Source organism: Hemiscyllium ocellatum, chromosome 3 (genome assembly GCF_020745735.1).
Source record: "Hemiscyllium ocellatum isolate sHemOce1 chromosome 3, sHemOce1.pat.X.cur, whole genome shotgun sequence".
Classification (NCBI taxonomy): domain Eukaryota; kingdom Metazoa; phylum Chordata; class Chondrichthyes; order Orectolobiformes; family Hemiscylliidae; genus Hemiscyllium; species Hemiscyllium ocellatum.
This window is the reverse complement of record NC_083403.1, coordinates 9737945-9764574: the sequence shown is the minus strand read 5'-3', so window position 1 is coordinate 9764574 and position 26630 is coordinate 9737945. Positions and strand designations below refer to the sequence as shown.

At 42.3% G+C, this 26630-nt stretch overlaps 1 protein-coding gene across 1 annotated transcript in view; it reads right to left on the bottom strand.

The window, feature by feature from the left end:
- LOC132834399 (dynein axonemal heavy chain 8-like) overlaps positions 1-26630 on the bottom strand; it is a 1143262-nt gene that overhangs the window by 118375 nt on the left and 998257 nt on the right. The window contains exons 72-73 of the mRNA XM_060853284.1: positions 24812-24983; positions 16274-16429 (exon numbers count right to left, since the gene is read on the bottom strand). Of these exons, the coding sequence (XP_060709267.1) occupies positions 16274-16429; positions 24812-24983 (328 nt within the window). The remainder of the gene's footprint in view (positions 1-16273; positions 16430-24811; positions 24984-26630) is intronic.

Genomic DNA, 26630 nt, shown 5'->3' with positions numbered 1-26630 from the left:
TCAAATGCCTGCCCTTCTGTTAGATTGAGAATAATACAGCTCCCTGACTAATGAAGAATGGATCAGCTGTGAGAATGGTGGTCGGGTCTGGATTGTAATGGGGCTGGTTTAGGAGGCAAGAAGCATGATCTTGTTTGCATCAATGATTTGTTGTTGCTGCATATCCTATTACCAAGCCCAGTCTGGTTTCAGAACTCACTGTAGCAGTTTAATGATGTGTGCCAGGGTGGCTAGGAACTTGTCTAACTGTTAACCATGGCCATAAAATGCTGGAGTACATTGTGCAGGGTGGTGGAAAATTCTTGATGGCTGCTGTGTTTTGGGCTCTGCCTTGACATGGTTGATGGTGTGCCCAGGAGGTTGGTTCTGGGCTTGGAAAACTCACTCGTGGTTGACCACATGCCCCCCATCCCTGCAAGTAAACCCTGCAGCAACATCTGTATCCTTGTATTATTCTCCATTGTAAATAAAGCTATGAAAGAGAGTACAGTCCATTCTGCTATAATGCGTGTTTCTTCAATGTGAATTAGCTATATTATAATTGAAGAATGTAGACCATTATTTGTAGAATGCAAACTTTCTTTATCTGTATTGGCTATATTGTGATTCCGGTCCCATTGGTTTACATAATGCTGCTATTGTGCGATTTTCTTATAACATGGCATCACACTGGAACGATTACATTGTATCAGAACAGACTGTATCATCCTGATGACAAATAACTCTGTTGAGGCCATCTATGATCATAGTCATATAGATCACTTTGTTCGTATGAATTTGCCCTAGCATGTTTGATGAATTGGGGACACTGTTTCCAAAGTGTGAACTTTTAAAACATGTGAGATTGACACAGGTACATGATGAACTATTGCAATTTGGACACTGGAAACAAAGCTGACTGCATAAGAAGAGAGCATAATAGCTAATGGATTCTTTGTTGGGCTGGCTGAAGGTTTGTAATGGAGTTTGAATCATAGAATCGTTACAGTGCAGAAAGAGTCCATTCAGCCTGCTGAGTCTGCACTGAGCCACCAAACAGCATGCCACCCAGACCCAGCCGTCTAACCCTGCATTTACCAAGGCTAGCCCATCTAACCTAGGGGAAAGTGAGGATTGCAGATGCTGGAGATCAGAGTTGAGACCGTGGAGCTGGAAAAGCACAGCAGGTCAGGAAGCATCCGAGGAGCAGGAGAATTGACGTTTTGGGCATAAGTCCTTCATCAGGAAGGGTGACCCCCCACACCCAACCCCAACCTGCACATTGTTGGATTGTGGGTGGAATTGTGGGTGGCATGGTAGCACAGTGGTTAGCACTGCTGCCTCACAGCACCAGAGACCCGGGCTCAATTCCTGCCTCAGGCGACTGACTGTATGGAGTTTGCACATTCTCCCTGTGTCTGCGTGGGTTTCCTCGGGTGCTCTGGTTTCCTCCTACGGTCCAAAAATGTGCAGGTTAGGTGAATTGGCCTACTAAATTGCCCATAGTGTGAAGTGCAGGGGTAAATGTAGGGAAATGGATCTGGGTGGGTGCGCTTCGGCGGGTCGGTGTGGACTTGTTGGGCCTGTTTCCACACTGTAAGTAAGCTTAAAAAAAAGTCCCTACAGTGTGGAAACAGGCCTTTTGGTCCAACAAGCCACACCGCCCTTCCAAAGAGTAATCCACCCAGACCCATTCCCCTACCTTATATTTACCCCTGACTAATGTCCCTAACTATGGGCAACTTAGCATGGGCAATTCACCTAACCTGCACATCTTTGGACTGTCGGAGGAAACTGTAACACCCAGCAGAAACCCACTCACACAGACACAGGGAGAACATGGAAATCCACACAGACAATCACCAAAGGCTAGAATTGAACCTGGGTCTCTGGCACTGTGAAGCAGCAATGCTAATCATTGAGCCACTGTGCCACCCAATTTTTAATGATTGATATTGGGATCCTTACTTTTCATGACATATATTAATGATATAGGTCTTGGTATATGGGCACAATTTCAAAATATTTGGCTGATAATGAAATTTGGAATCATTGTAAACTGTGAGGATTGTGCAAAACATGAAAAGGAAATTAACAAGTTGATGGAGTAGACGGATGGGTGCCAGGTGAAGTTTGATGTGGAGAAGTGTAAGGATGTGTACTTTGATACAAAGAAAATGGAAACACGGTATAAAGTATCGGGAAGTATTCTACTAAAGTTGCAGGAGCAGAAGGACCTGGGTGTATCTGAGCATGAGTCACTGAAGGTGGCAGACAGTTAAAGAGCAGTTAATAATTCATACAATATCCTGGGCTTTACTAAAAAGGGCATTGAGTACAAAGGCAAAAGGTTACGTTGAACCTTTATTTTGTCCTCATTTGGAGTAATGCATTCAGTTCTAGGCACCACATTTTCTAAAGAATGTTAAGGCATTAGAGAGAGCATAGAAGATGTTTCCAGGAAAGGCACTGGGGCTAAGGAGTTTAAGTAGTGGTTAGCACTGCTGCCTCACAGCGCCTGAGACCCGGGTTCAATTCCCGACTCAGGCGACTGACTGTGTGGAGTTTGCACGTTCTCCCCGTGTCTGCGTGGGTTTCCTCCGGGTGCTCCGGTTTCCTCCCACAGTCCAAAGATGTGCGGGTCAGGTGAATTGGCTGTGCTAAATTGCCCGTAGTGTTAGGTAAGGGGTAAATGTAGGGGTATGGGTGGGTTGCGCTTCGGCGGGTCGGTGTGGACTTGTTGGGCCAAAGGGCCTGTTTCCACACTGTAAGTAATCTAATCTAACTAGATTGAAGAAGCTGGGACTGTTCTTCCTGGAGAAGATCTGACTGAAGTATTCAAAATCATTAGAGGCCCAGACAGAGTAGATAGTGAGAATGCATTCCCATTAGTGAAAGGATTGAGAAGAGAAAAGACTTAATAAAAAAAATGTAAAAATGATATGAGGAAAATCTCTTTTATGTGAAGAATGACGACTATTATAATTCCATCTGATATTAGTACTGGACAAGTCAGATCCCAAAGTGAAACCTGGCTCATTAGATTTTTTTTGAACCTTGGGAGGTCAGTTACTAAATCCCTTCACAAGATGCAGCCAGTGTACTTTTAACAAAAATAATAAAATGTTTAATAAAGGAATTATGGTATGCTCAATGAAAAGTTTTGAACGACTTTATTATAAACATCAGAAAAACATTCAAATAATCTTTTTATTCTTACAAATACCAAAGAGACAACATGCTCTCTACACCAAGGCTTCTTAACAGTCGACAAGTTTATCTGGAAAAATAGCGATTGAAACTCGAGAGCTTCCTTCTGCTTCAGAAGCTGTTGTTGGGTGCAGTGTATCTATAAGCTTTGGACCTGAAGCTAAAAGTTTTCTGCTACTTGAAAGTGTCCCCTCCTGTGACAAGAGTGTCACTCTGCATTAATAGCTGCATTAATCCTGCCTTCACCAGTGTCACTGGGGTCCTGAGTAAACGGTCTGCTGCTGCTTTGCATCAATATCATGACCTGGTTCTGGATGCCTTGCTATGCATTCATTGAAACACATTACTTAGTTTAGTCACATGCCAACTGCATCTTGACACAGTGGTAAGCTTGTGGTTGTAGGGTTTCTCCCAGTTGGAGGGGTCGACAGAGACATGCGGGTGGCTCAGTGGTTAGCGCTGCTACCTCACAGCACCAGGAACCTGGGTTCAATCCCACCCCTGAGAAACTGGCTGTGTGGAGGTTGCACATTCTTCTGGTATCTGTGTTTGTTTCCTCTCAGTGGTCCGGTTTCCTCCAACAGTCCAAAGATGTGCCTGTTAGGTGGATTGACCATGCTGCATAGTATTCAGGGATGTGCAGGCTAGGTGGATTAGCCATGGGAAATGCAGGGTTATAGAGATAGGGTCTGGGTGGTCTGCTGTTTGGAGGGTCTGTGTGAACCTGATGGGATAAATGGTCTGCTTCCACACTGTAGGGATTCTAACTACTTTTTGTGGCAGAGAAGAATTCCTGATCACCGGGAATATCCTCCCTGTGTTTACCCTGTTTCGTTCTGTTAGAATTTTATAGGTTTCAGTGAGATCCTCCCTCATTCTTCTAAACACTTGCATCTCTTTGGGCATCAGTCCTGCCACCCCAGAAATCAGCCGGGTAAATGTTGGTTGCACTCTTTCCACAGCCAAAACTTCCTTCCTCAGATAAGGAGACCCAAACTGCACACAATACTCTGGGTATGGTCTGACGAAGGCCCCATCAATTGCAGCAAGACATCCCTGCTTTTGGACTTGAATCCTCTCTGTATGAAGGCCAACCTGCTACATGCCTTCCTCACCTGCTGCACCTGCCTGCTTACCTTCAACAACTGGTGTACAAGGAGGGCTTGTAGTATCTCTCCCATTCTCAGTCTATCACCATTCAGATAATAATCTGTCTCTTTGTTTTTGCTCACATTTATCCACATTATACTTCATCTTCCATACATTTGTTCACTAACTCAGCTTGTCCAAATCATGCTTAAGTTTCTCTACAGCCTTCCTACAATTCACCCTGCCACTCAGCCCTTTCTGTCGAAACCTCTGGTATTTCCCCATGGGGCTATGATGCAACTGAACTTTGCAGCCAAAATGTCAATTGCATAGTGGAAGGTAGGAAAGATATTGGAAGGTGGATCCCAGGTAGGAAAGACCATGTAAGGTGGCAGATTCCCATTCCCGAGTGGGAACATATATTTAGTACAATCACTGAGCTATACCCAGCTGTTCAGGGCTTGCTCAGAAAGCTGACAGAGGGTTATTGGTGGAGGTGGTTGGTTGGTGGGTGCAGATTGGGGAGGTGGTAATTGCAGGGGTCATCCTTCAAATAGACTGATAATGGATCAACGTTTCTTTTGGGATCCTTCGACACTTGCACAACAATATGACAGGTTTTCTAGGTCACGTAGAGCTGCTAACAGTGAACACTATTTGGATTGCTGCTTAGGCTACTTAGTGCTTGATATATCTAAGTAGAACCTGCAATGTCCAATCTTTATTCATCTCTATCTCAGAATTGCAATCAAGGCCTTACAAATCCATTTAGCATGACCTTGGGCACATAGGAAACCTTGCATCTGTTGATGGGGCAGCTGACAGCTCCTTGTTTTCCATGTGTTACTTCCATTTGAAAATCATTCTTATGTAGTCTCAATAAGTGTTTCAGCGATATCCAAAAGTGTTTTGTATACAACAAATTACTTTTTGAAGTGTAGTTGTTGTTGCACAGGAAATTAAAAAGGCACATTTGATCCACTTTTTTAATGTTAATGGTTACACTCTAGGTATATAGTGTAACACCTGTATATGCCCATTTCAATTTCTCAACCACTTCTTCGAACTCATTCCAATGAGGTAACAGCCAACTACCTATTCTTAACTACACAACCACCTGAAGAAGGAGCAGCGCCCCGAATGCTAGTGCTTCTAAATAAGCCTGTTGGGTGCTGCGTAAATTTTATCTTTGTCTACCCCAATCCAATACCGGCTCCTCCACATCAAAAGAAAAGATCTTAGCTTTAGCCATAGGATTTGAGTGTCCTTGGTAAGGTGGACATTTATTGCCCTTTCCCAACTGCTTGAGAAGGTGGGGCGCAATACGATAATGGTCTTAGTGACTTGGACTATGGCAAGATGTATGGCAGATTTGGAGATGGAGAAGTCCAGCGAGACCTATCTTAGTGTGGAGATCATCTTGCTGTTTTAAACTTTTCACAAGTGGCAGGGGGAGATTTTCACTGGGCAGTGGCGAGTTGCCAAGTCACAGCAATTTCTAAGGTCAAAGTTGATGACCAAACTCACCTCATTAATATTCCAGTTGCGATTATACCGAACTCACCCAACAAAGTAAACATCGGAAAAACTGGACATGGAAATCAGAACAGATATTGAGCTCACTGCTTGCTCCAAATGGCTTCCATGGTGAATACTGGACACCACCTTCTCAGGGCAAGCTCCATACATACTGGCCACACACATTCCACATCTATGGGCATTAGCATTCTAAATGTGCCAGCCTTTAACCATCCTCATGGCACATGTCTGATCCATATACACAACGCTTCTGCTTCACCAGCAAAGATCATTGCAATGCTGCAGCAAGGGCCTTACAGTCAGGGACATACACCCAGTTCATGGACTGGACCAGGCTGCAGCTCTGGACTTTTCCTTTCTGTTATAGTGGCCCCTCACAGCACTCCTGCCATCTCATGCTTTGCCTTTTTGTGATTTAACCCTCTCAGCTAGAGATACCTCGCTTATATTACAATTGTCTTATCAAGTCATTTTGCATAGACACAAAGCCAGGAAGCTGGTCTTGCGTATTAGCCTGCCTCAGTCAAGTCAAATGTCCTGGCAGCCATTGATACCACTCCAGGGGCTTGGACATGGTCAGGTCAGCCACTCAGGACAGTCAGAGTCAGCCATATAAGGGGTGAAGAACTGAATGACCAGCAGCTCACCAGTTCTTTGCCCAGTTGTGGGCTGTTTTCCTCCTGGAGTGAGAGTGGAGCATGTATTATGGAAGATGAAAAGCGTTCACACAGATATTATTGTTGGTACAGGTGGGACTGTGTCCTGAGTGAGTAAGTAGACAGCTGGAACGGCAATTTTAGATGCCCCCAATACACAACTGCCCAACTTACGACTGCTTGTATTTACGAATGCAATCCCATACAGGGTTGTAGTTTTAAAGATCCAACATAAGAACATTTCCTGTACATAAGAATGACTACTTTATATTATCCTGCATTATATTCCAACTTGTGTACAAAATCAATTCATGAACATAGTCGAGAACAGAACCCATTCCCAACCCAGGGTCTGCCTGTAGTGTGATGAGTTTGGTAGGATTTGTCATCAAAACTCGCTTAGACTCACAGCGAGAGTAGCTCCAAAAAACCTGACACGACTTGCACTGAGCCAAAAGGCTGTCAGCTTCATTTCGAGCTGCTTTCTTGAATTGCTGTAGTCCTGGGGTCTGGCTGTCAGGGAGTGACTTTGGTGATGGAGGAACAGCAATGTAGTTTCGATTCAGAATGGTGAGTAGTTTGGAAGGAGGCACTGCAAGTGGTGGGTGGTGATGTTCATGTATGAATTATTAAGTAATGTCATTATTTAGGGTTTAACTGCAAAACCAGAGAGAGGGGGATGTACCACATATCCAATACAGACTCTAATGAGAAACTGTTGGAAATAACTGGAGAAAAGATGAAATAATTTGCTCGTGACAGAAACAATTACTGGTCGGAAAGGTCAATGGAAAATAAAAGGCAGGGAATTGGGGTAAGGAGGAAGTAGATGTTTGATATTATTGTATATGAACCTGATAGGGTTAACAGCTCACTCCCTGTCTGTCACCTTCAATGACTAATGCACAAATACACCCAAGTCCTTCTGCTTTGGTAATATTAGGCAATGATGGACTGTTCTTAGGAGGGACTAACAGAGTTGTGGGATGTGTCCTTTGAGTTCTCTGTAAAAGAAGAGATGCAGAGAGTTCCCAAGTGATTGTTCTTCATTTTAACAGTGTTTAGTTAAACAATAATGTATATTTACTCTCACATCGAGACTGATGTTTCACAAGAGACAGTCATGAAACTTTGTGGAAAAACCCGAAAGAACTGTGAATGCTGGAAATCCGAAACAAAAACAGAAATTGCTAGAAAATCTCAGTAGGTCTGGTAGCATCTGTGGAGAGAAATCAGAGTTAACAACACTTTGGGTCCAGTGACTCTTCTTCAGAACTGATTGCTGTATTGGAGCTAGCTATTATCAAATATATAATAAGCCTTTACTGTTTGTTCAAATCAGAGCCCTTCTTGGCCTAAAGTGATGTGTGGGCATTATTGCCCTCATGGTTTCAGTAGCTTGGCGAATACTAGTAAGAGCATTGGTGATGGAGAATCTACCAAAGATATTCCAGATTATTTCAACACTGACAACATACTGGAAACAAAGGTATATAACATTACAAGCAATGCAATGGATTCCATTAGTTGACCCATGTCAACTGTTAAAGGCCAGCAACAAGACAGACACAGATAGACATCTATGGCAGCCAACTTTCTGGGAAGATGATACCAAGTGAACAAACTACAAATTTAATTTCTTTTGTGAGTTTATTAATAGTCATCTTCGATGCCTGGAAATATCTTTAACTTGGTTTCTATAACTTCATACTATTCCTGTTGATAGTGACTGGATTAAATATTATTTGAAAATATTAGCTTTGGATTTGTGTAGCTGAGGCATGCAGACCATAAAGATCCCAGATTTGTAAGATCAAAAGAACATAAGTTAACGCAAGACTAGGTCATCCAGCTCCCTGATCCTGCAGCACTAGTCATTAAAATGATAGCCAATCTGATTGTGGCCTGAACTCCATTTTGCTGCCAGCCCTCGTAAACTTTGAAGTCTTGCAGATCAAAATCTGTTGAACTCAGCCTTGAATATATTCAGTGACCCTGCCTTTGGTAGACTCTGGCGAAGAGAATTTCAAAGGCTAATGACTCTCCAATAGAAGAAATTCTTTCTCACCTCTCCTTCACTATTTCCTCCTTCATTATTTCGAAACTGTACACTGGTTATAAATTCCCGTGGGAGGGGAATCATCCTTCTAACACACAGCACTCCCGCCACCAACCCTCCACCACCACCTTCAGAGTTTTTTGCTTCAACATGATTACCCTATCATTCTTCTAAACCCAATGGCTACAGGACAACTGGCTCAATCTTCCTTCATTAGACAGACCCCTTCATTTTTGAATTGCTTCCAATACAATGATATAATAGAATCTCCACAGTGAGGAAGCAGGCCATTCTGCCCATTGAGTCCATACCAACTCTCCGAAGAGCATCCCACTCAGACCCAGTCCCTACCCTATCCCTGTAACCCTGCATTTCCCACAGGTAATCCATCTAACCTGCTATCTTTGGACTGTGGGAGGAAACTGGAGCACCTGGCGGAAACCCACGTCGACCACAGGGAGAATGTGCAAACTCCACACAGCCTGAGGGTGGAATCAAACCCGAGTCCCAAGTACTGTGAGGCAGCAGTGCTACCACTGAGCCACTGTGCTATCTAAAGAATATTCCTACTTATGTAAAGAAACAAAACATACACATAGTTCTCTAGTTGCAGTCTAACCAATGCCATGATGTAGTAAAAGTCCTTTTTTAAATTCCATTTCCTTGAAATAAATTCCAAAATTCTATTCACTTTCCACAATATTTTCCTGTTAGTTTTGCAATTCATATACAAGGATACCCTGATCCCATTGTGCTGCAAAGTTAGGAGTCTCACATAATTTAAATAATATTTGCCATTTTTATCCTTTCTGCCAAATGGACAACCTCACAATTTTCTAAGTAATACTCCATATGCCAAATCTTTGCCTGCTTTTTTTTTTTACGTATTTACATCCCTTTGCAGGATCTTTAAATCCTCCTCACAGGTTGCTTTCTTATGTATCTCTGTACTTTCATCAAATTAAGCTACAATATACATTGTTCTTTCATCTAAGTTATTCATATTGATTGTAAATTGGATCAGCATTGATTCCTGTCATACTTCACTAACCATAGTCTGGAAACCTAAAAATGCCCCCTTTACTTTAACTCTCTACTTTCTGTTATTAGGTAGTCCTCTGACACTATGTGGCATCCTGCACAATACTATATAGAAATTCAAATGCACTACAGCTATTGGTTCCCATTTCTTGGTTCTGTTTATTAGACTCTCAAAAACTTGCATAAATTAGGCAAATATAATTTCTCACTCAATAAACCATGTTCACTCTGTCTGATTATATTTCAATTTCCAAAATGTCCTTCAACTACTTCCTTTAGTATTGGATACCAACATTTTTCCAATGAAAAAATTAGGTTAATTGGCCTACGGTTTCCCATTTCTATCTGTTTGCTTTCTTGAATAGTAATGTTACATTTGTGGTTTGTCAATCTGTTGAGATTTTTCCAGAATCTAGGACATTTGGAAGAGTGCAGCAACAATCTCTGCAGCCATTTTATTTAAGAGCCTGGGATATAAGCCATTAGGTTCAAGGGACTTGACAACTTCAATCTCATTCATTTTCTGAGTATGCTTTCTTAGGTGACAATAATGGTTTTGAGCTCCTCCCACCCTTTAGTCCTTTCAACAATTCCAAAATTTTCAACGCTTTTGGGATGGTTTGTGCATCTTCCATGAGAAGACACTGTTATGGATCAGACCAGACCCCATTCAATTATTTCAAGAAGGAGGCCCAGACCAATTGAGGGTTTGGTTAAGAAAAAGAAGGAAGCATATGTAAAGTATAGACAGGATAGATCGAGTGAATCCTCAGAAGAGTATAAAGGCAGTAGGAGTACACTTAAGAGGGAAATCAGGAGGGGAAAAAAAGGACATGAGATAGCTTTGGTAAATGGAAATAAGGAGAATCCAAACGGTTTTTACAAATCCGTTAAGGACGAAAGGGTAACCAGGGAGAAAATAGGGCCCCTCAAAGATCAGCAAGGTGGCCTTTGTGTGGAGCCGCAGAAAATGGGTGAGATACTAAACGAGTATTTGGCATCAGTATTTACTGTGGAAAAGGACATGGGGGATATAGACTGTAGGGAAATAGATGGTGACCTCTTGCAAAATGTCCATATTACAGAGGAGGAAGTGTTGGATGTCTTGAAATGGGTAAAGGTGGATAAATCCCGAGGACCTGATCAGGTGTATCTGAGAACTCTATGGGAAGCTAGAGAAGTGATTGCTGGGCCTCTTGCTGAGATATTTGTATCATCGATAGTCACAGGTGAGGTGCCGGAAGACTGGAGGTTGGCTAACGTGTTGCTACTGTTTAAGAAGGGTAGTAAAGACAACCCAGGGAACTATAGACCGGTGAGCCTGATGTTGGTGGTGGGCAAGTTGTTGGAGGGAATCCTGAGGGATAGGATGCACATGTATTTGGAAAGGCAAGGACTGATTAGGGATAGTCAACATGGCTTTGTGTGTGGGAAATCATGTCTCACAAATTTGATTGAGTTTTTTGAGGAAGTAACAAAGAGGATTGATGAGGGCAGTGTGGTGGATGTGATCTATGTGGACTTCAGTAAGGCGTTCAACAAGGTTCCCCATGGGAGACTGTTAGCAAGGTTAGATCTCACGGAATACAGGGAGAACTAGCCATTTGGATACAGAACTGGCTCAAAAGTAGAAGGCAGAAGGTGGTGGTGGAGAGTTGTTTTTCAGACTGGAGTCCTGTGAACAGTGGAGTGCCACAAGGATCAGTGCCAGGCCCTCTACTTTTTGTCATTTACATAAATGATTTGGATGCGAGCATAAGATGTACAGTTAGTAAGTTTGCAGATGACACCAAAGTTGGAGGTGTAGTGGACAGCGAAGAAGGTTACCTCAGATTACAACAGGATCTTGACCAGACGGGCCAATGGGCTGAGAAGTGGCAGATGGCGTTTAATTCAGATAAATGTGAGGTGCTACATTTTGGGAAAGCAAATCTCAGCAGGACTTATACACTTAATGGTAAGGTGGTGTTGCTGAACCCAGAGACCTTGGAGTGCAGGTTCATATCTCCTTGAAAGTGGAGTTGGAAGTAGATAGGATAGTGAAGAAAGTGTTTGGTATGCTTTCTTTTATTCGTCAGAGTATTGAGTACAGGAGTTGGGAGATCATGTTGCAGCTGTACAAGACATTGGTTCGGCCACTTTTGGAATATTGCATGCAATTCTGGTCTCTTTCCTACCGGAAAGATGTTGTGAAACTTGAAAGGGTTCAGAAAAGATTTACAAGGATGTTGCCAGGGTTGGAGGATTTGAGCTATAGAGAGAGGCTGAACAGGCTGGGGCTGTTTTCCCTGGAGCGTCGGAGGCTGTGGGGTGACTTTATAGAGGTTTACAAAATTCTGAGGGGCATGGATAGGGTAAATAGACAAAGTCTTTTCCCTGGGGTGGGGGAGTCCAGAACTACACAGCATAGGTTTAGAGTGAGAGGGAAAAGATATAAAAGAGAGCTAAGGGGCAACCTTTTTAACGCAGAGGGTGGTACGTGTATGGAATGAGCTGCCAGAGGAAGTGGTAGAGGCTGGTACAATTGCAACTGTTAAGAGGCATTTGGATGGGTATATGAATAGGAAGGTTTTAGAGGGATATGGGTCAAGTGCTGTCAGGTGGGACTAGATTGGGTTGGGATATCTGTTCGGCATGGATGGGTTGGACTGAAGGATTTGTTTCCGTGCTGTACATCTCTATGACTCTATGACTCTATGACCATAACGTTTCTGGTTGTTTTAAGTAGTTGTAAAATGGATATCTCAGGAGTGATGCAGCTGGTCAGAACCAGTCAGTTTTAAATAAAACAGAATTTCTTTCCAGAGTATCAAATGAAACATAAACAAAAGGGAACAGGATACAAAATACCTATCCGAAAACCTGGTAGACTATCCCAACTTAGTGATGCTGTTGCAAATGTCTGCAACAGTCCCCATAAACATCCCTTGGCAAAAAGATAAAATCAGACACAGATTCTTATAGGAGAGAGAGATGCCAGTGAGATTTAGCATGGAACCTCCTTCCACTGTAACTGCCTCTTTGGATTCCCCAGCTTACACCAAATCAAACCCAACCCAACCAGATAAAAACAGAGCTGAGAGAACTGGCCATTCCCTTTCATTGTACTAGCCTTTTTTTAAAAACTTGAAAATGTTAAGCCTGATGCAGTATCTGTTAGGTTTAATCAAACTGCCCCTACAAAACCCATACAAAGCAGACACATCAGAACCTATGAGTTTATGCCCCCTCCAAAAAAAACCAAGGACAGAATAACCTGTTCAATGGAGCAGCATCATCACACCTCCCTCCTTAAAAAAACCCATCAATATCCAAAGATGGCTTCAATTTAAAACCCCTTAGTCTTACACTGTTGTCACACTACAACACACAGAAACATACCATTGACTGTACACACGCAAACATGCACTACCACATTCTGTTTCAGTCCATTTACTCCTGCCACTGAACACTTCCGTTTCTCATCCAAGTCCCAACAACATGTCAGCAATCACGGTTTCTCGTTCTGCCACATGCACAATTTTCTAATTGAATGGCTGTAACAATAAGGTCCATCTAAGCAGTCTGGATTTTTGTCCTTAAATTTCTCCACAAACTTCAATAGGTTGTGATCAGTGTATATGATTGTCTCAGATACATTACTGGTAACATAAACGTTGTAATGTTGTATTGAAATATTATAACACCAACACTAAGTTCAAAGTCTCCTTCTCAACTGTTGAATATTTCTGCTGATGAACGTTCAATTTCCTGGAGAAACACCCAATAGCTCTTTCTACCTTGTCATCATCTTCCTGTAGGAGCACAGCACCAACATCCACATCACTTGTATCGAAAGCCACTTTGAATGTTTTGCCTAATTAGGTGTGGCTAATACTGGGGCAGTGGTTAACACAGCACTCCTACCTGTGAACCAGCTATATCATTAGCAACGACAAATTGTATTGCTGGAGCTGAGAGTTTGTCCAGTACTCCTACCACACCCTCTCCACTCTTCACTGGACACTCTAACCTCAACTTACATAATTGAGTGCTTCTTATCTCACCATGAATTCCCATTACTCGCACTTTTCTGGCAAATGCCCTTCAGAGGTACACATCTCCTCATCATTCTACATCAAAGATTGAGAGGATCCTGTATCTCTCAATATTGTAACCTCTGTACTTGCTGCTCCTAGCCTATGTAAGTGAACTTTACCTTCACAGGTATATAGTTTAAGAAGATCTGGCATTTCCCCCTTAACCAACCTTTGATCAGGTTGTATATTCTGGTGCAGCTTTCTAGCCACCACTTTGCTTTCCATTATCACTCCAACAAAATTCACTGTCTTATCCTGTTTTCCTACATCTGGTTTCCCAGTGCTTTTCCTAACCTACCAACACTGTGATGTCATGTGGCCTACTTTATCACAGAGAAAACACTGGCACTTTTTCCCTTCAATGGTTTCCTTTTTCCCCTGTGGTAAGTTATCCTTTTGATGTTCACTGAGATCTACCTTTTTCTTATCATGTGAGGATTTCTCTTTTCCCCAATTTCTATCCCTCACGGATTGAAACTAACGTTGGAAGCCAAACTTTGATTTATGAACCAACTCCTGATCATCAGCCATTTCAGCTGCTAATCTTGCCATTTTAACTCGCTGCTCTTCGACATGAGTTTTCACTACCTCAGGAAGTGAATTTTTTAACTCTTCCAAAATAATCGTCTCCTGAACAGCGTCATAGGTTTGCTCTATTTTTAATGCCATTTTCCACCTATCAGAATTAATTTGTTTAATCCTTTCAAACTCAATGTATATATGATGAGGGTCCCTCCATATTTTCATGAAATGTTGTCTGTAGCGTCTGACACAAGCTCATATGCATTTAAGATGGCTTTCTTCACCTCCTCATACTCAGCAGATACCTCCACTGATAGTGATGTGAATGCCTCGCTAACTCAACTTACAAATTTTGTTTGGATCAACAAAATCCACATGGTCACTGGCCAGTGCATTTGTTTTGTCACCTTTTCAAATGAGATGAAAAAGGCTTCTACATCCTGCTCATCAAATGTAGGCAATGCATGAATATATTTAAACAGTTTCTCACAAGGCTTTTGGCTACCATGGGTTTGCTCATCCGCACTCTCTTCCTTACTAAGCTGACCTTCAGCCTTCATCTCCATCCTCTTCAGCTAACTTTCCTAAGGGCCAATTTCTGAAGTTCAAACACTCTCTCATTTTCCCTTTCCTCTCTCACCCTTCTGTCTTTCTTTCTGTTCTGCTAAAGTGATTCGTTCTTTTTCTCTTTCTTCTGCTAGGGCCTTCCTCTCCTTTTCTTTTTGTTCAGCTTAAAGCCTTGTCTGCCTTTTTTATCTTCTAACTCTCTTTACTCTGCCTCACTTGCAAATTATTTTTTTCTAACTCCACTGCACTTGTCTGTTTCTCTGATATACCCAAGCACTTGACCAACTCCATTACAATTTCAGCCTTCCTTCTGTCCCCAATTAAATCCAATTCCAACTTGTTTGCTAATTCTCAGAGTATATCCTCCCTCTGCCTTTCAGGTTCTTGCAGGAGAGAGAGATATGGCAGACAGATTTAGCATGGAACCTCCTTATACTGTAACTGTTTCTTTGGATTCCTCAGCTTAAACTAAATCAAGCCAAACCCAACCAGATAAAAGCAGACCTGGGAGAACCTGCCGTTCCCCTTTCATTGAGGAGAAAGTGAGGTCTGTAGATGCTGGAGATCAGAGCTGAAAATGTGTTGCTGGAAAAGCGCAGCAGGTCAGGCAGCATCCAAGGAACAGGAAATTCGATGTTTCGGGCATTCCTGATGAAGGGCTTATGCCCCGAAACGTCGAATTTCCTGTTCCTTGGATGCTGCCTGACCTGCTGCGCTTTTCCAGCAACACATTTTCTGTTCCCCTTTCATTGTACAAGTGTTTTTTTAAAACCTTGAAAATGTTTTTGTCTGAGGCAGTATCTGTTAGCTATAATCAAACTGGCCCTAAAACCCATATAAACCAGACACATTTGAACCTATGCATTTATGAACCCTCTCAAAACGGACAGCATAACCTTGTCAAAGGAGCAGCTTCGTCACAACAGAAACAAAATACTTGGCTTCAGTTTTTGCCATTTTCTCTACTCTCTGATTTGATTGTGGTCACTTAGCTGATCCACAGACCCAAATGATAATAGGGCTATTACAATTCATGTCAGCATTCTATAGTAGAAAGGAGAAACATCACCATTCTTCTTCATCATCAAGCAAATCCTTCTAGAATTCTGCTTGTGTAGATAGTGAGATGATGGAAGAACTGACATTGCCTTGCCCTCTTATCTCAGCCAGCTAACATTCTATGCCATGTCTTATTTGTGAATAGCAGACATTTGAAGGAGGTGTGCTAACCAAAAAAAAACCTGTGGATGTTGGAAATCTGAAACAGAAACAGAATTGTTGGATAATTCTCCTGTTCTGAAGAAGGGTCACTGTACCAGAACCATTAATTCTGCTTTCTCTCCATAGGTACTGCCGGACATGCTCAGTTTGTCCAGCAATTTTTATGTTATTTGAGAGAGGTATCTGTAGAGTCAGCAGTGTAAGGGAGAAAACCAGAGAAGAAAATGAATTGTGCAGGGCACTGATTTGTGGTATTCGATTATTTTATGTTTGTGATTAATAGACTGCTTCAAAAATTCCGTCCTTCCTACCTGCAGTTCATTATCTTTCTCCTTCTTTTTGATCCAGGTTTTACCCTGTGTTTGAGGGTCAATGAGAAGTGGATACCTGGTTGCTTTGGTAACAATGATGCCATTCTGAACTGACAGGTCATCACTTGGTAATCCTTGCAGGTTCCACTCACTGATCTGCAAACGTAAAATCACACATACTTAACAAGGCAATGAAGTAAAGCTGGCCTCAAAGATTCTTCTTAAATGATTAATGAAGATCAGGTCAAAAATATTTAATAAAGAATGACAGATACTGCCATTATAGGTACTTGTAGCAGGTACACTAATGGTTATAATACTGAACTGACAGCCTGGAGATTCTCAGTTTAAATTCCATCATTGAGCAATTTAGGCCTGTACCCTGTGGAGTTTAGAAGAATGAGAGTGCACCTAATAGAGGTATATGTTGGAGTGAGACCTGGCGCAAAGGAAGATGGCTGTGGTTTTTGGAAGTCAGTCATAATTAATGAATGGGACTAGTTGAATTGTTCTGACAGAGAACCTGTATTGAACCAGCTCTGCAGACTCCAGGGATATTTTTGACGCGTTCACATGTGGATGGGTGTCTGGCTCAGGATCAGAGTCTTCTTCTCACAGTGGCTTCAGGAGAAGCCAACATATACCTCTATTAGGTATACTCTCATTCTTCGAAACTCCACAGGGTACAGGCCTAAATTGCTCAATAATAGAATTTAAACAGTGAATCTCCAGACTGTCAGGCTTCACGATGGGTGTGCAGGGCTGCAATTTTGTTCACATGCAAATTTCTTGTTTGAATAGAAGCTTTAGGTTCAGGGTTGCTATCCTGTGAATTCTCATCACACCCTCCATTGCAGGCATCAGCGGCAGGTCTGGGCTTGGCCAAACTGCCCCATGCCCATGACAATCAACTAGTCTCCTACTACATTCCAGCTGGGATCACAAGTAAATAATGTTACGGTGCAACATCATTTGTGGTGACTGCGATGCTGCATCAATTTTGTAATGCTTCTCCCAGTTTTTTTTTGCTAATTACCTTCAATCAGCATCCTCTGGTTACTGGCCATCAAAGCCTTTGGAAACTGTTTCTCCCTATTGACTTTTTCACTTATAATTTTGAACCTTAATTTATGTTTATTGTCCCCTTTTCCTCATCCAACTTATTGCATGAAGGACCTCTAGCTGGAATAATCTCACTTAATTTCGTGTGGAGATTAAACTTCTATCTAAATAATGCTTAGCTCCTTGGAAATGGAGTTGCAGGCAGATAGGATAGTGAAGAAGGTGTTTGGTATGCTTTCCCTTATCGGTCAGTGCATTGAGTATAGGAGTTAAGAGGTCATGTTGCGGCTGTATAGGACATTGATTAAGCCACGTTTGGAATATTGCGTGCAATTCTGCTATAAGAAAGATGTGTATAACATGACAAGGTTCGGAAAAGACTTACAAGAATGTTGCCAGGGTGGAGGCTTTGGGCTATAGAGAGAGGCTGAATAGGCAGAGGCTGTTTTTCCTGGAGCGTCGGAGGCTGAGGGGTGATCTTATAGAGTTTTATAAAATCATGAAAGGCATGGAAGGGTGAATAACCAATGTCAATATGCGAGGGTAGGGGAGTCCAAAACTAGAGGAGTAGGTTTAAGGTGAGCAGGTAAAGATTTAAAAGGGACCTAAGGGGCAACGTTTTCACGCAGAGGGTGGTGCGTGCACGGAATGAGTTGCCTGGGGAAGTGGTGGAGGCTGGTTCAATTGCAACATTTAAAAGGCATCTGGATGGATATATGAACAGGAGGGATTTAAAGTGATACAGGCCAAAAGCTGGCAAATGGGACTAGATTAATTTAGGATATCTCGTCAGCAAGAACTGAAAGGTCTGTTTCTGTGCTGTACATCTACACGACTGTATGACTCTATGTCAGCTCTAGGACATCTCTGCAGGAGTTCCTCTGGGTAATGTCCTAGGCCCAACATCTTCAGCTGCTTCATCATTGATCTTCCCTCCATCAGAAGTGAAGATGCTCACTGATACTTGCAGACAGTTTAGCACCAGCTCTTCAGACACTGAAGCAGTCCATGTTCAAATGCAACAAGATCTGGACTATATCTGGGCTTGGGCTGACAAGTGGCAAGTAACACTTGCCCATGTAAATGCCAGGCAATGACCATTTCCAATAAGAGACAATCCAACATCACCCCTTGACATTCAATGATGTTGCTGTCACTGAATCCCCCACTATCAAATTGTGCACTTAATAACACTGACCAGAAAATCAACTGCAGTTGCCACACAAATACAGTAGCTACAAGAGCAGCTCAGAGGCTAGGAAGACTGTGGTGAGTAACTCACCACCTGCTCCCCAACGCCTTTCCATCAGCTACAAGACTGAAGTCAGGAGTGTGATGGAATACTCACTTCTTGCCTGGATGGGTACAGCTTGAACAACACCCAAGATGCTTGACACCATCCAGGATCAAGCAGCTGCTTGATTGGTACTGCATCCACAAGCATTCACCCCCTCCACAGAGACGCTCAGTAATAGCACTGTGTACCATTTGCAATATGCGCTGCAGAAATTAACCAAAGATCCTTAGATAGCACCTTCCAAACCTACTATTACTTCCACATAGAAGGACAAGGATAGCAGCTATATGGGAACACCATCAGCTGCAAGTTCCCTTCCAAACCAATCACCATCCTGACTTGGAAATATATCACTCTTCTGATCAAAATCCTGGTATTCCCTCCCTAAGGGTATTGTAGGTCCACCAGTTGCATGTGGACTGCAGTAGTTCAATAGAGCAGCTCAGTGGGTGGCACGGTGGCACAGCAGTTAGCACTGCTGCCTCATAGCTCCAGAGACCCGGGTTCAATTCCTGCCTCAGGTGACTGCCTGTGTGAAGTTTGCACATTCTCCCCGTGTCTGCGTGAGTTTCCTCCGGGTGCTCTGGTTTCCTCCCACAATCCAAAAATGTGCAGGTTAGGTGAATTGGCCATGCTAAATTGCCCATAGTGTTAGGTGCAGGGGTGATGTAGGGGAATGGGTCTGGGTGGGTTACGCTTTGGCGGATCGGTGTGGACTTGTTGGGCCACACTGTAAGTAATCTAATCTAATCTAATCTAAAAATAGTACCACCATCTTCTCAAAGGCAACCAGGAATGGACAATAAATGCTGGCCAGCCAGTGACACCCATGTCCCACTTGTCAATTAAAAAGGGGCTTGATGAAGTAGATGTATAGAGATGTTACTCCTCAGGTTGAGCATTTTGAATGAGAGGTCATACTTTTAGAGTAAGTGGTAGCAGATTCAAACAGAGATGAAGGGGAATTACTTATCTCAGAGAGTGGTGGGACACTGAGTAAATTTGAGGAGTTTTTAATTAGCAATGAGTTGAAGGGTTAAGGAGAGTTGGCATGAAAGTGAAGTTAGGCTAAACTGAGATCAGCCCTTATCAGTGGCAAAGGTGGCTCAGTGGTTAGCACTACTGCCTCACAGTGCCAGGGACCTGTGTGGAGTTTGTGCATTCTCCCCGTGTCTGTGTGGCTTTCCTCTGGGTGCTCTGGTTTCCTTCCACAATCCAAAGATGTGCATTTAGGTGAATTGGCCATGCTAAATTGTCCATAGTGTTGATTATTAGTCAGGGGTATATATTGTTTAGGGGAATGGGTCTGGCTGGGTTGCTCTTTGGAGGGTCGGAGTGGACTTGTTGGGCCAAAGGGCCTGTTTCCATGCTGTGGGGATTCTAATTCTAATGGTCATATTAAATGGCAGAGAAGCTCAAGGATTGCCTTCTCCCGTTCCTAATTCTTATGTTCCTATTGTAAAGTGTAAAACTGGCAATGATGGATTGGGAAATGTTATTGAAAGGGTAGGCAATAGCTCCAGAGATAATGGATGCATTAATGATGACCATCCAAGTTTCTTTAGAATCTGAAACAATTCCTGCAGATCGGAGGGTAGCTAATGTAACCCCTCTATTTAAACTGGGATGTAACGGAAAATAGGGAATTATTGACTAGTGAGCCTGATGCCAGTAGTGGTTAAGATAGAGTCAGAGAGATGTACAGAACAGAAACAGGCCCTTCAGTCCAACTCGTCCATGCCAACCAGATATCCTAAATTAATTTAGTCCCATTTGCCAGCACTTGGCCCACATACCTCTAAACCCTTCCTATTCATGTACCCATCCTGGTGCCTTTTAAATGTTGTAATTGTACCAACCCACTATTTTCTCTAACAGCTCATTGTGTACATGCACCATCCTTTGTATGAAAAGATTGCCTCTGCTCACCTTAAACCTATTCCCTCTAGTTTTGGACTCCCCATCCATATTTACCCTATTCATGCCCCTCATGATTTCATAAACCTCTGTAAGGTGCCCCTCAGCCTCTGACACTCCAGGGAAAACAGCCCCAGCCTATTCAACTTCTCCCTGTAGCTCAAACCCTCCAACCCTGACAACATCCTTGTAAATCTTTTCTGAACCCTTTCAAGTTTCACAATATCCTTCCTACGGCAGGGAGACCACAATTGCACACAATGTTCCAAAAGTGGCCTAACCAATGTCCTGTACAGCCGCAACATAACTTTCCAACTCCTGTACTCAATGCACTGACCAATAAAGGAAAGCATGCCAATGCCTTCGCCACTACTCTATCTATTGTGATTGTAATTTCAAGGAGCTATGAACCTGAACTACAAGATACTTTTGTTCAGCAACACACCCAGGCCCTGACCATTAAGTGTATAAGTCATGACCTGATTTGCTTTTCCAAAATGCAGCACCTCACATTTATCTAATTACATTCCACCTGCCACTGCTCGGCCCATCCAGCCCACCTGATCAATGGCCATGATCAAGGATTTGATGGCAGAATAATTAGAAAACACTGGTAGACTTATGAAAGCATGGACTTAGGAAAGGGAAATCATGCTTGGTACATCTGTTGGAATTCCTTGACGATGTATTTAGTAGCGTTGATGGGAAATCTGGGGGGATATGGTTTATTTGGACTTTCAGAAGGCTTTTGACAAAGTCCCACAAAAGAGATTAATAAGTAACATTTAAGTGCATGGGATTGGTGGTAGTATATTGAGATGAACAGAAAATTTGTTAGTAGATCAGAAACAAAGAGGAGGAATAAATGTTTTTTTTTGAATGGGAGGCAGTGAATTGTGAGTGCTGGAGGGATTGGTCCTAGGGCTACAGCAATTCACATGATATGATAATGATTTTCATGAGGGAACAAAAGGTAATATTAAAACTAAATGCAATATCAAAATTAGCAGTTAACACAAAGCTGAATAGGAGGGTGAGAAGGATGCAGAGATATTGCAGTGTGATTTGGGCAGGCTGTGTGAGTAAGCTAATGCATGACAGATGCAGAATGATTGTGTGAATGTAATGTTATCCACTTTGGCATCAAAAATAGGAAGGCAGATTATTATATGAATGGCTGTGAGTTTGATGAACAGCCATGATCATATTGAATGGCAGAGCTGGTGGCAGTTGGTAAAAGGTGGCACGGTGGCTCATAGTTAGCACTGCTGCCTCACAGCACCAGGGACCCAGGTTTGAGTCCAGCCTCAGGTGACTGTCTGTGTGGAGTTTGCATGTTCTTCCCGTGACTGTGTGAATTTCCTCTGGGTGCTCCAGTTTCCTCCCGCAGTCCAAAGATGTGCAGATTAAGTGGATTGGCCACTGGAAATGCAGGGCTACAAGGGTGGGGTGATTGGGATGCTCTTCAGGGTATTGGTATGGATTTGATGGGCCGAATGGCCAACTTCCACACTGTAGGGATTCTATGAGATGTAGGGACAGAGTAAAGAAGGCAAATTGTGTGTAGGCCTTCATAACAAGAGGATTTGAGTAAATGAACACATTGTCTTGCTGCAATTATACATGGAACTGATGAGGCCACACTGGGTAAATTGTGCGCAGTTTTGATCTCCTTATCTGGGTGTAGCAAACGTTTCCCAAATTGAATCTTGGGATGGTAAGACAGATGTATGAGGAGAGATTGAGTTGGTTAAGATTGCATTCACTGGAGATTTAGAAGAATGAGAGGGATCTCATACAAACTTATAAAATTCTAAGACAGTTAGACAGATTAGATACAGGAAGGATGTTTCCACTGTTGGGGGCATCCAGATACAGGGATCATTGGTTAATGATAGGGGATAAATTTTTTATGGTTGAGATGTGGAGAACATTTTATCCCCAGAAAGTGGTGCACCTGTGGAATCATTGCTCTTGTGCCTGTAGGGATCAAAGAATATGAAGAAGAATGAGGTTAGGATATTGAGCTTGATGATCATCCATGATCATATTGAATGGTAGAGTGGGCTTCTGGGATAGAATGTTCTACTCCTGTTCCTATCTTTTATGTTTCTATAATAATCAATAGACCTGGTACTAACAAAAAAGGTGCCAAAATTAGTGACAGCTTAATGTCCTGAGGTAAGACAATCTGCTAGTCCTATGTGGTCTGGCTTATATGTGCCTCCAGTCTCACAATACATGGTATCCTTTAATGAAGAATATCAATACTGCCCACACCAAAGACCACATTAATGAAAAGTCACATTCACACATTTTCTACCTTAATTCTGGCACTATTGTCTATGTTGTGTTGGTGTACTATATTCCCTGAAGTTGAGTTTTAAGATTAATTATTGTGGAACACACTTCAGTGATGGTTCAAGTCAAAACTCTTTCTTTCCCAAAATCTCTCTCTCTTTCTCTTTTTCCAAATACCCTATTTCTGAAATCTCTTCAAACTCTGAAAGCTGTACAGCAAACAAGATTCTTACTAACTTCTAATAGAACAAACACGGGCTTCAAACCATTTTCAATCTTATCCAATCTGCAGCACTCCAGGATTTGCTATTATCTCTGCAAAGCATATTCTTCAACATTCCCAAAATCAGATGAGTCAATGTGAAAATACAGGACAACACCTTGAGCTGTTTTAACCTCTTCATTTTCCTCATCAATACAGCAGGCACGCTATTTCTTTAACTGATTTCTTCAAGTTGTCTTGGGGTTAACTACTGCAAAATTGAATATGAGTGTCAGTTGAGCACTTTATTTTCTTCTTGACTTTGAGGAGATGATGACTCATCATCCAAAAGCCCAGGCTAATGCTCTGGAGATATGATCAAAACCTACCAATCCAGCTAATGGACTTTACATTCAGTCACAAAAAGTTGGTACCCCCAATTTCAGTGGGTATTCAGCGGGAAGGCAAATGGAATGCTGGACTTTATTTCGAAGGGAATGGGGTCTAAAAATAAGGAGGTTTTGCTAAAACTATGCGGCACTAGTTAGACAATAGCTACAATAGTATAGATGGTTTTGGCCTCAGATCTAAGGAAAGATATCCTGGCATTGAAGGCAATCCAGTGAGCTGCCAGTCTTGCCCTGCTCTAGGGCTGTGCCTCACTCTGGAGACTAGAGTCATAAAATTATGATGTACAGAAAAGTTCCTTCAGCCCATCGAGTCTGAACCCCAGAAACTATGCTAAATCTACACTAGTCCCACTTTCCCAGCACTTGACCCATAGCCTTGAATATTATAACATTTCAAGTGCTTATCCAAATATGCTTTAGAGGTTCTGACATTTCCATCCCAACCTCTCTCCTAGGCAATGTGTTCCAGCCCTGAGTCACCACCTGGGTGAAAATGTTTTCCTCAAACATCCTGTAAACCTCCTGCTTTTCACCTCAAAATTAAGCTTCCTCGATACCGATTTTTTGACCAAGGGGATCCAACTGCTTCCTATCCACCCTGTCCAGGCCCCTTATGCTCTTTTACACGCCCACTCAGTCTTTTCTGCTCCAAAGAAAACAACCCTCTCTTCATAGCTAACTGTGCTCTAACACCAGGCAACACTAACACCCTTTCGATCCTTTCCTGGTTTTTCCTATGTGAGTTTCCCCATAGCAATGTGATAGACTCTGAAGTGGCCTAGAAAGCCAATTTATTCCAGGCTAATGTGGGACAGATGACAAAAGCTGCCCTTGCTGACAACATGCACGTCCCATGAAGAATAAAAACAAACTCCTTCTTTATTGTTGACAAGTGTTATCCCCATGAAACTAGCTTTCTAGTTTTATTAACTTCACCCTGAATTTTATAACATCAGGTGAGGTTTCACATGTTTCACTTCTAATAGTGGGCGAGCAATATTGAAACAAGTATGCCTTCAAAATAGATCTTTTAAAGGCATAAGCTGCACAAATAACACAGGATGGCAAAGTTAGGGCCTTCAGTGTCATGTTTGGGGTGTAGAGAGTGAGGAAACAATTTCAGCTGGAAACATTAACATTTCTATTTATCCAATAAAACATATTTGTTTCAGACAATAGGAAACAAACTAGGTGACAGATATAAATGAGGACATCTTTAACCAAGACAGTAATGTCATTAAAGAGTATTAAAAACAAACATTTTTAGTATATGCAACAACTTTCACTGCAGCACTGAAAAACATTTTATTATAAAAGTTAATAGACAAATGTGTGTGAGCCAGTCTTACCGTAGGCTGATCCACCAGAAAGTTTATGAGGTTCATACTATCTGTGTAGGGTATTCTCTTTTTCTGCAACTCTCCTTCCCAAATTACTTTAAACAGTATGTCTCTGAAGGTTTGATTGAAGGGACCACTGTATGAGAGAAATCCGGTAGCCAACAGCACATCTCCCACCAACCTAATATGCAAAAGATGAAGTGAAATGACTACTGAACGATCAAGAGCAGAGGTGAAAAACAGCATTGTCAAACACCAGGCCATCTGTAAAATACAATACAGCTTCCAGGCGAACATGGTGAATGTTGAATTATCTGTCTCCATGAAGTATGGCTATGTAACCCCTGACTTTCTGGGTGTTATGGATGCTGTTTTCAAAACAAAATGCTGCATGCACTGTGTGAGCTCACTCCTGGCATGGGTATGCTGGACACCACCTTGGGAAGGTAATTTGTCTGAGCATTATGGGTATGCTCCTGGAACACAGAGAGTAAGCAATGAGTGATGATAACCTGGGGGCAATTTCAAACTGACCACTCCAGATACTACCCTCTATTAAACACATGTTCAGATGTGTTATTTGATGTAATTATTACTCAGTGGATAGTTCTGATTAAACTCTCAGGCAGTGCTTCTCAAACCTTTTCCTTTGTTACTCCATTTCGAAGCTTGAATGTGTTGTGACACCTCAGTACATACTGAGAGAATGGGAGAACAGCTGTACAGTGTTATAACTTGCTCAGAACTCTCCAACAGCCACATGTCAGAGCTTGCCATCCTATTCGGGTCCCAACCTACTCAGTTTGGGAGCACGGCTCTAGGGGCTACACTTGAGTTTCTGGAGTTGGTGTAGAGTGCAACAAATGTGCTGCACAAGACACAGGGCTATGTTGTGGCTGCAATGGTTCTAGTCAGAACAGTTTATCCCAGTATTGGGAGTTTCTCTTCAGGCTCCTACACAGTTACCTTTAAATCCCACAAGGGGTTGCGGCTCCATTCTACTTCTCATCTTTACATTGAGCCTAAGTGTTTTCAACTAAAACTGCTGTAAGTTTTCACATGATTTTGATGATATCCTGTGCTGCCTCACTGCCACTTCGTCATTTGATCCTCCACTATTATTAAACTATCAGACAGCATATCTGACAAGCAGTATTGCAGAGCTAGATGAGCACAAATTTCTCCTATTAAATATGGGAATACTGTAGCCATTGCTTTTGGTAGCATTCCAAATTCCTTTCCTTCTTTCTAGCCTACTCTATCCTTCCCCCCTGACAAGTGGCAACAGACTAAGATTAGCCTGAGTGTCAAACCTGGGTGCCGTATTTGATCCCAAAAAGGAGTCCTAACTTCCCATCTGAAACGTCACTAAGATTGTTTTTTTCCACCTTTATGCCATTGCTCAATATTGCTCATCTCACTATACCTGATGGTAATACTCTCAGTGTGTCTTCATAATCACTAGCCATAACTACTCCAATGTACTCCTGGAGTTCTCCCACATTCTACCCTTCATAAAACTGAGGTAAATCAAAATTCTGATGATCATGTCTTAACTTGAACCAAGAACCATAACCTACCACTCCTGTGATCACTGACCTACGCTGGCACCCAGTCAAGCAATTACTTGATTTTAAAATTCTCATCCTTTCTTTCAAATTCCTCCATAGCACCAAGTGTACTAATTAATGGAAGCTTCTTCATCAGTCCCTTCTGCACCTGTAGTTTAGGCTTCCACACCACCACTGACTAGGTGGAAGAATTTGGTTACCTGAAAGAAATAAGTTATGAAGCTGGAAAGAGTAAACATGGGGCAAGCAAGTGATGC